The sequence below is a fragment of the Eschrichtius robustus genome, chromosome 12, assembly GCF_028021215.1.
Source record: "Eschrichtius robustus isolate mEscRob2 chromosome 12, mEscRob2.pri, whole genome shotgun sequence".
NCBI classification, from domain to species: Eukaryota; Metazoa; Chordata; class Mammalia; order Artiodactyla; family Eschrichtiidae; genus Eschrichtius; species Eschrichtius robustus.
In genome coordinates, this window is record NC_090835.1 from 1,011,907 (window position 1) to 1,024,439 (window position 12,533).

At 61.6% G+C, this 12,533-nt stretch overlaps 1 protein-coding gene across 1 annotated transcript; it reads right to left on the bottom strand.

Moving 5' to 3' along the window:
- Window positions 1-256: 256 nt before the first annotated feature.
- On the bottom strand, window positions 257-10,255 carry TPRA1 (transmembrane protein adipocyte associated 1). The gene is made up of 12 exons (XM_068557108.1): window positions 10,172-10,255; window positions 9,595-9,815; window positions 5,033-5,162; window positions 4,734-4,866; window positions 3,454-3,540; window positions 3,294-3,366; window positions 3,104-3,183; window positions 2,540-2,650; window positions 2,379-2,439; window positions 2,132-2,234; window positions 1,964-2,044; window positions 257-594 (listed from the first exon to the last, which is right to left on the bottom strand). Exons 1-12 carry the CDS (start codon window positions 10,252-10,254, stop codon window positions 351-353), a joined length of 1,407 nt encoding a protein of 468 aa, XP_068413209.1. The 5' UTR covers window position 10,255; the 3' UTR covers window positions 257-350.
- Window positions 10,256-12,533: the final 2,278 nt, after the last annotated feature.

A 12,533-nucleotide genomic window follows, 5' to 3' on the forward strand; every position in this document is an offset into this window, starting at 1 on the left:
GGGCTTTTGGGGGGGGGCGCGGGGGGGCGGAGGATGACGAAGATCAGACCAGTCCTGGGGGCGCAGGCTGCAGGGAGGTGCCCTCGGCCAGCCTAGCCAGGCCCGGCCCTGAGACATCAAAGTCGGGGCCAAGTCGCCACGCAAGGCGAGGGCAGGTGGGAGGGGGAGGCGGCCCCCAGCTGAAGCAGAGGTGGCCGCAGGCAAGTGGGGGACAGAGGGCGGGACAGGGCCTGCACAGGGCTGCTGCCCACGCACGGGCCTGACCCCCGTCCTCCCCTGCCGGGGGCTCTGCGCTCCCCAGCCGGTCCTCCGCAGGCCCCCAGGCCCTCCCGCCCTCCGGGGCAGCCAGGCTAGGCGTTGATGGCCTTCCAGCGCTCACTGTCTGTGCTGTTGATGCTGCCCGTGTGGCAAGGCATGGAAGCCACATCGTCCAGGTAGGCCATCCCCCCGGCCGAGTCGAACTGCGTGCTGGCGGCCACCGCTGCCTCCAGGCCCTCCCGCCGGGCCACCGCATAGGGCTGGGGCAGGTGCACGTCCGGTTCCTCGGTCTCGTCCACTTGGCATTTGTAGGAGAAGAGGATCTTGGGCTCCGAGCTGGAGGGGAGGAGAGAGGCAGGGGAGCCCCACTGTGGGTCAGCAAAGGCCTTCCTCACTGGGGCTGGGCAATGAGGCATCAGACATGGCAAGAAACGTGCTGACGGCCCCCTACCACCCACCCCGCGAGGTCCCCTTCCTTGCTTTGATGTTGGAGTCCGCTGGGACACCGGTATTAAAACCGGCCCTCCTGGTGCTGGCGTGTGAGCCTGGCGAGCGCCTGCTTTCTCACCATAAAATGGGTGGAAGGACTTCGACTGGGGAAATGATGGGCCTTAAACAGCACCTGCCCACAGTGCGGGGCAGACACGGGCCCAGACCCCTGCCCCGCATCACTCACTACTGCCCACCAGGTGCCCGCCCGTCCTCAGTCCTCTGGGTAACTGTCCAGGGAGAAAGCGTCACTCCCCATTTACAAAAAGGAGCCTGAGGCCAGGGAGATATATCGTGTGCGAGGTCACACACATCAGGGCTGGGATCCGATCTAGTCCTTCTCGCTCCAGCGCTGAGGCACCCCTGCAGCCCACCCTCAGACCTGGCAGGTAGGGAAGGGGGGGCTGGGGGCAGAACGCCTGCTTCCACCACGTCTGAGTCACAAGAGTGCCTCACAAGAGTGCACCCCACCCCACACTCAGACACACTGGACTCCCCCCAACACTGCTCCCCACTCCAGTTGCCCCCAGATGGAACACAAGCTCCGTGAGCTCAGGGGTTTGTCTGCTTTGTTCCCGGTTGTGTCTGCGGCTACAGCAGGTGCTGAGGAATGAGCTGATCTATCCTTAAATGAAAAACACAGTGCAGATCAGCAGGCATGGCCTGTCTCTCTCGTGGGAAAAGTGCGTATGTCTTTGTGTGTTGTGTGCATAATGTGTGTGTCTGTATTTATATATATCTATGTGAACCTATGCGTGCCTGTATGGCTGTGGTATATGCATGCATGTGCCTGTGTGTACATGTGTATATATGTATGTGCATATAAATGTATATATGTGTACATGTTTGTGTGCATATGCAGGTTACACACGTATACATCTGTATACATGTGTGTATGTGTATATTTATAGGGGCGCATGCATATGTGTGCGCGCCCGTGTGTGCATGTATATCCGCACGCACATGCGTGTACACACATGCGCCCTGTCCGCCTTCTCAAGCTCCGGTCCCAGCCTGAGCTGCCCCCCAGCCCAGAGCCCGGAGCCTGGGATGCTGCAGTGGCAGCTGCGCATGCGCAAGAGGCAGAAGGCGTGATCCCGACGGCGGCCACGCGGGGGCGCCCGCGGCCTGGAAGCTGGGGGCGGCCAAGCCCAGAGCGCAACCTGGAACCCCGCCCCCCAGTCCCCCTCCCTGCAGTCCCCGCTGGAGGACTCACCCGAAGAAGCCCCGCAGGAAGGCCACGTAGATGAGGGGCGCGAAGAAGCTGAAGTAGAGGAAGGTGGTGGCATCCACGCAGCTGGGGGGAGGGGCGGGTCAGGGCTGCGGCGGAGCAACCCGGCCGGCCCCCGCCCCCTCCCGGCCGCCCCCGGCCCCAGCCGCTTACCAGAGCCCCTCGATGACATCCGCGCACAGCAGCGCGCTCCCCAGCCCCTGCAGCAGGTTGAGCAGCGCCAGGATGCCCGCGTACACGTAGAAGCTCCTCCGTGCTGCGGGGGGGACGCGCGTGAGGTCCTGCCCACATGTCGGGACCGGACCGGCTCCCTGCCTCCCACCCACCCAGAGCTGTCCGCTCCAGGGCACCGCAAGGCCAACAGCCCACCCCGCGCCCAGCCCCGTCCCCAGGTGCTCACAGGGCAGGGAGATGCGCTCCTTCAGCGGGGTCTTGGGGAGCACGACCACCAGAGAGTAGACCTGCGGAGACATTGGCGCTGACCAGGACGCAGGGAGCTCCCGCCCAGTGCTGAGCCCGCTAGCAGGCCGTGCCCGAGGCTCCGGCCAGCCCCCAACTCACCAGGAAGAAGAAGCAGGAGCTGACCAGCCAGAACTGGCGACCCCCGTGCCCGTAGATGTTGAAGTCCTCAGCCGAGAGGTGGGCATCCGGGTACAGGATCTCCAGCGTGCCCTGCAGCGGCGGGCAGGAGAGGGTCACAGGGGCTCCTGTACCTGGAACGCCCTGTCCCTGGGCTCCCCACCACACCAAGCCCCGCTCTGCCTGGCGCTCAGTCCCCTGCTCTAGCCAGCTCTCTGGCCACGCCCTGCCCCCCAGCTCCAGCCCTCAGAACAGGCCCGGGGAGGGGCAGCCCCCGGGGTAAAAAAGGGGTCTCTGGATGCACGGGTCTCAGTGGGATCTACAGACTTGCACTCTCCCTACCTGGACTGCTTGTTGAAACGGTAGGTTCAACCTACTGGATCGGAACTGGAGAGGCCCAGAACCTGCCTTGTTAACCAGCCACCCAGGTGATTCCTTAAGCTGCATTTAAAGTTTGAGCCACTGCACACTCAACTCTGACCCAGGGCCCGGAGGCAGTGGATGCCCAGCCCCGCTGACCCCCGGGGCTGCCCTCCCCCACCTCACCTGGGTGACGGAGTAGGCCAGGGCCAGCACCGTGGTGATGGCCAGCACCCGCTTGATGCTCGACTTGCTCTCCAGGTGACCTGGAAGAAACGTGCTGGTCAGTCAGCGGGAGCCAGCCTAGGGAACCACGGTGGGGTCGGCCCCCAGCCAGGGAGGGGCAGGGGAGCCCTGGCCGCAGCAGCAGACGCACCAAAGGCGAGGCCCAGGATGACCACGCTCAGCTCGATGGCCAGCAGGAAGAAGCGGGTCATCTCCCACAGGATCTGGACACAGAGTGGGCAGAGCGTCAGCCTGGTGGCCGCTTGCCCCCTCCCAGTGCCCAGCAGCCCTGCCAGCAGGCCCAGCCCCACCTTATCAGCGACAGTCGCAGCATCTGAGGTGCTGACCGTCATGGACACCACGGCCCGGGCGATGCCCACCAGCGCCACCACGAACACCTGGTGAGCGAGAGAGGGGTTGGGGGGTTGGCGTCGGGGGACAAGAGCTCCGGGAATCGCAGGGCCTGCACCCCACACCCCACGTCTGCAGGAGCCCTCAATTCCTCAAGAACGGAAGGATTCCACACTAAACGAGCCGCCTGGGTGGGAGGCAGGGAGGCCTGGCCCTCCCCTCTGGGCCCTGGTTTCCTGGCTACGCTGACAGCCTGGGAAGGCTTGTTAGGGTGACGTGGTGCAGCCAGCCTGCCGGGTTCTAATCCCAGACCTGCCGCTCGCTGCCTCTGGGACTTGTCTGTGCTGCACCTCATCTACGAAATACAGGGAGACAGCACCCTGGGATCCAGCTGGGACTGTCAGTTTCTCAGTCAATACTACCCCGCCCCACTCCCCCCCGGGCTTCTGTGAGCTTAAGTTCAGTTTTCTGATACATATGAACAAAAGAGCCCAGATTCCTACACTCTGTCCTTTGTGCCTTGAAAACCGTGTCCAATCTCAGGGAGGCTGACACCATTCAGGGCCGCATGCCCACTGTGTGCCAGGCCCCCACGGGGCTGGAGCTCTGCGCAGTCTCACTGGGTGCTCACGGGAGCACCACAGACTGAAGGAGCTCCACGTCACATCGTGTAGGAGGGCACTGGGGCCCAGAGAGGCCAAGTCGTTGGCCCAAGGTCATTCAGCACAGCTGGGGTTCAGAATGCAGTGGGCTTTTTTCCCCAGCCCAGCATCCATTCCCCTTCCCTCTAGTAACCGTTCCCCAGTTTTCTTCCTGGGACCACCACCCTCCTCGGTCCATACGGTCTGGCTGAGCTGACCCCACCGTCCCAGCTCCAAAGTGTCCCTTTCCCTGTTAGTCACAGAGTCTGGCTCAGGGATGAACAGGGGTTCCAAGGTGGGCCACTCAGAGGGAATTCCAGGTCAACACTGCAGCATCAGGAAAGATATCCTTCTGCTGGAGTTGGCAGGGAGGTTAGCTCAGAGCTGCTCTTGGCTACCTCTGATACCTTATGGGGAGAACTCATCTGCGATGATGCCAGAGAGCAGCAAAGATGCAGAGAGAGAGAGAGAGAGACAGAGTCCTGATGACATCAGTTAATCCCCTGGATCCAGCCATACCTGAAGCTGGTTTTTTCATTACAAAGACAGCTTAAGCCAGTTGGAGTTGGGTTTTCTGTCACCAACTGGAATGAACTCACCAGGATATAGAAGGTGATAAAAATGGGGCTGGAGGTGACTCGAATCTTGGCCCGAGCAAACGGAAGCTTCCAGAGCAGGAAGATGAAGAAGAGCACGTTGGGGACGAGCAGCAAGAGGTCCCAGTACCGGACCCTAGCAGGTGGGTACAGGAGGCGGCTCACTGGTGGGGTTTTGTCTGCAGCCCACCCGTCTCTCTCAAACACACACACACACACACACACACACACACACACACACACACACACACAACCCCGGAAACCCCCTGTCACGCAGCCCGGCAGGACTGTGCCTGCCTCACCTAGAGGTGCCGATGTCCTCGTAGAGCAGCAGTAGACAGCGGTGCGGCACGCTGATGTTGGGCGCTGGGGGCGGGGGCCCGCTGGCCCAGATCTCCTCCTCCGGGGTGTCCATCCCGCCAGCAGCCGGCCCTGGGGGGTAAGAGCCACCACGTGAGCAGCACAGGGGCTGTGCAGCCCTGGGCCTCTGGTGGGGGCCGGCAGGTGGGGGGCAGGTGTGGTGCTGCCTCCCGCCCAGGTCGCAACCCGGCCCCCGACGGGCCAGTCCTCACTGTCAGCTCTGTGTCGGGGACCGGACAGCAGCAGCAGCACGTCGCAGGGAGCACATGGGCCCGGGCAGCGGGACGTGACAGATGCCAGCGTTTAAAACGATGACTGAACAGACTGGGCCCCTGACCCGGCGCCCCCATTTCTGGGCCATTCGCGACAGCCCCAGGCGGGAGCAGCCCAAGTGCCCCCGTCAGCAGAACTGACACGTCAACGGGGCGTCCGCGTGACCGGTGGAACGCCGCCCAGAAATGAGAGTGACTCCTGCCCTGTGGTGACACGGAGGGCCTGGCAGCCGGGCGCTGAGCGGAGCCCGGCCAGCTGTAGGCACGTGGCCTGACCCTACACGGGCACCAGGAGGGGCGCCCTGTGGAGGGCCGAGGGCGCGGGGCCAGCCCTGGAGACACGACCCGGTGGCGGGCACGCTGGCGTGCTCCAGTGTCGCGGTTCACGGAGCCACGCACCTGTGATCCGAGTGATTTTCCGTATGGGTTACGCTTCAGTAGATTTTAAAAAATGGAAAAGATGAATCGTTTATGCTGAGAGTGCAGGTCTCCCGTTCAGCAAGGAGCAGGCTAGGACACTTCCTGCAGGGTTTGCAGCGAAGCAACAGGATCCCGTGCTCGTGCTGCGCTCACGTCCCTGGACAGCAGGCCTGCAGGGCAGCACCCCACGGGCCAAGCTGTGGAACGCGAGCGCTGCTCTGCCAAAAGTGGGGAGATTCTGAAGCGGGAGGGCCGAGACGTAGGGCTCAGAATCCCCATCCTTCTCTCCCACAGGCCACCCACCGGCTCTGGGATGGCGTCCCCACTGGCAGCCTGAGGATACACCAAGGACGGGAGGTATTACAGGGGAGAACGTGTGCCTGACACAGTAGGTCCAAGGAAAGAAGCTGGTTTCCTCCCTGTTCCCGTGCTCTGCACCCTTCCACCGGTGCTGACATGGCCAAGCACCTGCTATGACCCGGCGGGTCCAGGTGCCAGGACACACCTGCCCTCTTGGGGCCTTCACTCTCAGAGCGGAGGCCGACAGCCAGCACAAACACCCGTACTTAAAAAGCAAACTTCTCCTAGAGGTAAGTGCTAAGAAGAACACACAGTCTTGGCCTGTTCAAAGGGCAAAGATCAGGCTGGAAGAGAGAGGAGGAAGGGTAGGGGCCAGGTCAGCCGGGATCACCGGCACCGTGAGCTCACTTCAAATGCAACAGGAGGGTGTAGGAAGGCGGGCGACGCGGCCCCGCTCCCACGTGGAGAGGTTGCCGTGGAGGGGCAGGGAGACCGAGGAGTGCCCGGCCAGGCCGGCGAGGGCAGTGGCTCGACCGGCGGGGGCAGCGGGGGGGAGTGTAGGGATCTGGGATCCCTTTGGGAGGGCTGGCCAGCAAGACCCGCAGACAGACGCACGTTGGGGTGAGGGAAGAGGGCAGGGCAGGCTGAGGCTGAGGCTCTGGCCCGAGCCTCGGGGAGCCCAGCCCAGTGTCCCCATGACACTGCCCCTCTGCCTTGCTAACAAGGTGCCCCGCCGTTGCAGGACCCTCCTTGATGCCCTGCGTTCAGGACAGGGGCCCCTTGCCAGCGCCAGAAGCTGAGCCTCGGTTGCTGTAAGCCAGAGGTTTCGGAGTGGGGGTGGGGTGGCGCAGCACGGGGCACCTGAGCAGGGCGCAGGGTGCCCATGTGACACAGGGTCGGGGTCCAGGGCTGCCTGATGTCCTGCAGGGACCCCACACGGCAGAGAGAAGCCCGTGGGGATGAATGGGGACAGAAGCAGGAGGGCCGGATAGAGTCGGGAGGGGGGGCGGTCAGAGGGCTTCTCTTGGCCTTGCTTGTCCAGCACCCCATTTTCCTATGGGGGCACCTCAGTACCCCAGTCCCCATCCACAGGGTTTAGGTACTGTTGACTCCACCCCTCCACAACTCCAGGGAATGTGCACATTGGAGTCCCACGTGGAAAGAAAGCCAACACAGAGGTGAAAGACTGATGGAAATAGATCCTGGAGATAGCGCCTTGCGGGAGCCCCTGGATCCAGCCACACCTGAAGCTAGATACCCGCACCCCTAGGCCGGACTTTTCAGTTACAAAATCCAACAAATTCCCTTTCCTGTGTAGGCCTGTTTGACTTGGAGTTGGGTAGACCTTGGTTGTGCTTCTGGCTCTGCCAGGTTCTTTCTTCGTGACCTTGGGGGAGTCTTTCTCCTCTCTGGGTGTCACAGGACAATAACACCCCCCCAACAAGGCTGCTGTAAGGATCAAGCAAGACCAGAGAATTGAATGTCTACAAAAGGTCACACACAGAAAGGTAACTGCTGCTTTTCTTCCCGGAGGAGGGGCTGGGGGACGTGCAGCGGGGAAGGATCTGGTTCACAGGTCCAAGCGCCACTTGCTATGGAGTCTGAGGTGAGGAAGGAGAGCGTCAGCTAAGCCTCCTCTACCAAGCCCTGCTAGCTCTGTAATAACTGCAGAGAAGGCTCACGGAGCCCTGCCACCCTCCAGGGAGGTACTTCTGTCACCCCCTGCATGGAGCTGGGCAGCCCAGACTGTCTGTCTCCAGAGCCCAGGCCCCCAACCGGCAACTTGCCAGGGGCCCCTCCTGGGGCCTTGGTCTCTCCACCTGCAGCCGGGTTTGACCCAGAGTGGAGTGTTGGTAACAAGCAGATTCGGGTCAGGCAGGTCTGGGGGCTTAGAGTCTGCATCTCTAACACCCTCCCAGCTGGCACTGCTGCTCTGTTGGCCCCAGAACCACACTTGAGCCACACCAGAATTGCCACTATGTGTCAAAGCTCACAAAGTAACTGAAGCCATGATAAAAGTGACAATGCACCCTTCCCTGCCTGTGTGCAGTTGAGGCTTTCCACGGGGTCACCTGCTGAGCCACCACACCAGCCTCCAAGAGAGGTGACTGCTAACATCCCATCACACAAAGGGGAAAGAGGCTGAGAGGGGTCAGCCTGTGGCCTGTATTCCCCTCTCCCCACCACAAGTGAGCTCCTGGCCTTGCTGGCAGAAGCCCAGGTAGTGGCAAAGAAAGGGGTGTGCAGGCTCAGGAAAGAGGGGATGGTGGGAAGGCTGGCTGAGGGCAGGGGAGGGAGGGGTGAAGCCAGAGCAGAGGGATGGGGAAGGGAATTCTCAGAGGGGGAGTTCCTGGGATGCCAAGTGTTCTGGGGCAACCCCTGGCCTCTCAGGACCGGGGAATCTGGGACGTTTCTTCCACCTGGGAAGGACTCTCCTGACCTCATTAACATTCCAGAGGCCTCTTCCCACCCACCTCCCTCCCTCCCTTCCTTCCTCTGTGGGCAGGATGCCAACTGGCTAGGGTCCTGCGAGCTGGACCTGCTGTGAGACCCTGGACCAGAAGGACCTTACCCTCTGTGGGCCTCCGCTTTCCCATCTCTCATCTGTGCAGTGGGACTGACCACCCAGAGCCACTGGATGGGAAACCCTGGGGCGAACAAAACCCTGAGCAGAGAGGCTGCTGCTTAAACGCCCCTCAGGGCTTCCGACCGGAGCTGGTTGATGAGCCTTAAAACCCTGGAACCGAAACAGAGTGAGGAAGACTCCACAGGACAGAGGCCAACCCCCTAATCCTTCAGCCTTGGGGAGGGGGGAGGTGGACCCTGCCAGGAGCCCCCAGGAGGAAGGACAGCCCTGGGCCTTCAAGGTCCAACCTGGCCTCACCCCTGCCAACTGCCGTGACGATTCCCTTCCACTCTGCAGCCTTTCAGCCTGTTCTCCAAGCTGCTGTGCTGTTCCTACCTCAGGGCCCCTGTGCGTACTCTTTCCCAGCTGCGGCTCACCATTCGGGCCACCTCCTCTGAGGAGCCCTCCCTGACTACCTCTGTTTGTCTGAAGCGGCCCTCGCTGTGTGTTTGTGGGTTATCCAGCCCAGGCATCTCATGACCCAGCCCCCCAGGACAACAAACGTTGTGAGTGGACAGATGAATATCCAGCAGAGTGCGGCCCAGCCCTTCTGGGGAGTGGGAGGACCGTCTGGGAGGCCCTAGGCCCCGTCCCTACTGCAGCGTGAGGGCAGGTCACTCCTCGCTCCCTGTCCAGTGGACCCCCGACCTCTCGGGCCCGGGGAGCCGGAGGTGGGACTCGGCCACTCGCAGGGACGTCTTCCCGCACAACCTGGATCGCAGGGTCCGCAAGCCCGGCCTCCCCGGGGACCCAGGACGCCGGTCCTCTGCGCTCCCAGCCTGCCTCTGGGCGGGAGGGTCGCTCCCGGCGGCAGGAGCGGCAGGCGGGACGGGGGCCGCCGGGATCGGTTCCCGCAGCTGGGGCAGGAGTGGGGTCCCCTCCTTACCTGAGGCCCCGGCCGCCCATCCGCCGCCGGCCGCGGACCCCGCAAGGCCGCGGGACTCGGCCTCCGGCGCTCGGGCCGGGGAGCGTCGCACAAGAGGCGCGGGCGGCCGGCTCCCGCAGACTGGGCGAGCGGGTAGCGAGACGCCGTCGGGCCCGACACCGCGCGGCCCTCCCGACAGCAGTGACCCGGAAGGCTGGCGCGTCCTTTTCGTTCCGCCGAAACTGCAAAACAGCCACCGTCCCTACTTGCGGCACGCAGGCCCGCCCCCTGTCCGTAGCAGCCTATAGGAATGGAGTTACGCAGAAAAGAGGGCGCCCGTAGCGGGAGGAGCCAATCAGATCCCTAGGGGGCGGGGCGGCCCGCCAACCTCTTAAAGAGACAGCGCACGGCCCTCTCGGCCGCAAGGGGCCTTGTCCTCAGCTGTCCGCGACCTGCGCGCCCCGCCCCCCACCCCTCGCCCGCGACCTTTCTCCCGCCGGCGGCAGCCGAGCGTCCGGGGAGGAGCCTCCGCCGCCGGCCTGAGGACCTCTGGTCCCGGGGGACAAGCCCCGCCCGGACCGGCGCGTCCCCCGCGCACCTGCCCTCGCGGCCGTGGCCGACGCAGTGCTGCGCACCCTCCGCCTCACGGCAGTTCTTCAGAACAGCTGTAATTAGTCGCATTTCAGGAGAACCTGAGGCTGAGACGTTAAGTGCTTGACCGAAGCGACAGGACCAGGAAATGACAAAGCCCAGAACTGGGGTTTGATCCGCCTCCTCTCACCTCTAACTACAGGCAGCCTCCTCCGGGAAGCCTTCCCGGATTGACCTCCTGCGTCTCTGCTGTGTTCACTTCTCTTTCCCCTCCCCCGGGTTCCGCCATGTCAGGCCCCTCCTGCTTCTGCGTCCTTATCCCTCCCAACATATCCCTCCCACCCGCTCCTCACTGGGTGCTCAAGCCACACTGGTCTCTGTTTCTGTTTCTTGGGTATACCAAGCTTGTTCCTGCCTGTGGGTCTGCACCTGTCGTCCCCACCCGCCCCCCGGCCTGGCTCCTGTCAGATGACCCCCCTCCTGCTTGACACCCTAGCCAAAGTAGCTGTCCAGTCTCTGTCACACAAAGCCCCTTTATTTCATTCCCAGCGTTACCAAAACTGGGTTCGTCTGTTGGTGGACGTCGAGCGGAAAGACGCAACCAAGGCAAAGAGCAGGAGAAGGAAGAACTGATCACTTGCAGTAAGTAAGGAGAACATAGGGGGCTTTTTCCAAATTCGTGCTTCCCCGAACAACAAAATTGGGGACATTTTAAGCTAAGGGTACATGCATATTCATCAAGGGGCTTGGGCAGTCCAGGCTTTAGTTAATTGAAGTCATGAGGCTCAGAGAAGGTCACCATCATCCTCCCTTAGGGTCCAGTTGATCTGATGGTTGAGCTCTTCAGGCGAATCTTTGCCATTGAATCAGAACAGGGAATCTTTACAACTGATACGTTGTCTAGCATTGTTGTTTCTGTTACCTGATAACAGTTTGTTTCTGCATTCTTTTGTTCCTTTAAGATCATTAATTACTGAGACCTGTTTAAGGGTAAGCACTGTGGCCAGGCTTCCATCCCAACCAAGCCAAAAATGGCTTCTCTTATGTCAAGAAAGCCATTCCTGGTTCTCTTTCTCCGGGAACCACCTGCCCCATCTGCTTACACAGCAGCACAGTCTCTCTAACGGGTTCACATTCATTTAGTCACTTCCTAGTTCAGCGTCAGCCTCCCACAACTAGAACGTCAGTGCCGTGAGGACAGAGCCACGCTTATCACATTCCCTGAACGTGCAGAGGCTGACTCAGGGCCTGGTGCACGTCGTAGGCACCCACTGATCACAGTAGCCCCATGATACACACCCCGTGACGCCACACTTGTGTCACAGCGGGGCTGGAATGAGACTGGGCCCCAGTCTTTGCCTCGCTCCTGTTCTGAACAAGGGGAAGGTGAGGAGGCCGTTGCCTTGTGACCATCTGGGACCCAGTTTATCTGGAACTTGGTCAGCGTGCAGTTTCTGTATCAGCCAAGAGAGGCCGAGCTCCATGAGGCGCCTGTCTTCCTGAGTGGACAGCTCCAAGAGTTTCTGCCGGGAAGTTACATGCATTCCCCCTGCACACCTTTAATCGGCAAAGCAAGTCATAGGCCACTTCTGACCTCCAGGGGCAGGAAACTTCCACCCTGTGCCAGGAAGGAGAAGAAATGGAGAATCGGTGACTAAGCCAAATGACCCCCCCCCCCCATCTTTGTTTTTTTGAGACAGTATAGACACTTTGGAGCGGGCGTGGGAGGAGGGGGGAGTTTGCTCTTACTACCGCCATGCGCAATTCTGCATTTTGTACTCTGAGTTTTGGGCCCCACGCATAGGTTTCAGTGGGATTTCACTTGTGGAGTAATGAGGGTATCTATCTCCCCTCCCTCCAGGGCAGAGGGGTGCTGACTCACTGCGGTGCCCCCTGCACACCAGACAGAGCATGGCAGCGGTGAGCTTCCCTGAATAGTAGTTCAGTAGATAAAGATCTGACTCTCAGGTTCCATCCCTCCGCCTGCACCAGGCTCAGGGTGGTGATCCTCCCTTGGCATGGCTGACAGGACGAGATGCTGCTGCAGAACCGGGCTCCCTAAATAATAGACACAAGTGCTTGGCTCAGCAGCAGGACCACGAGGCAGAGGCACCCGGCAAGCCCTGCCCAGGCCCAGGCCCAGGCCCAGGCCCACGGACACTGAGACAACATGGCAGCTGTTTTAAGCTGATGGATTCCTTCCCTGTCTTCCTCCCGCGCCCCCATCTCAAGAGGTGGCGCTGTCACCCACCCAAGCCAGAATCCTGCTGCCATCCTGGGTGCCTCCCTTTTGTTGTCCCCAGTCCCCAGGACCTAGAGACTCCATCTCCTGAATACGTCTTGGATATTTCCCCTCCTCATCATCGCTC

Coding starts and splice junctions, on each gene's coding strand:
- TPRA1 (XM_068557108.1), bottom strand. CDS start 10,254: ATGCGACTAATTACAGCTGTTCTGAAGAACTGCCGTGAGGCGGAGGGT. Junction 2,651..3,103: donor TGGCCTACTCCGTCACCCAG/GTGAGGTGGGGG, acceptor CCGCCGCTGCAG/GGCACGCTGGAGATCCTGTA. Junction 2,440..2,539: donor GCTCCTGCTTCTTCTTCCTG/GTGAGTTGGGGG, acceptor ATGTCTCCGCAG/GTCTACTCTCTGGTGGTCGT.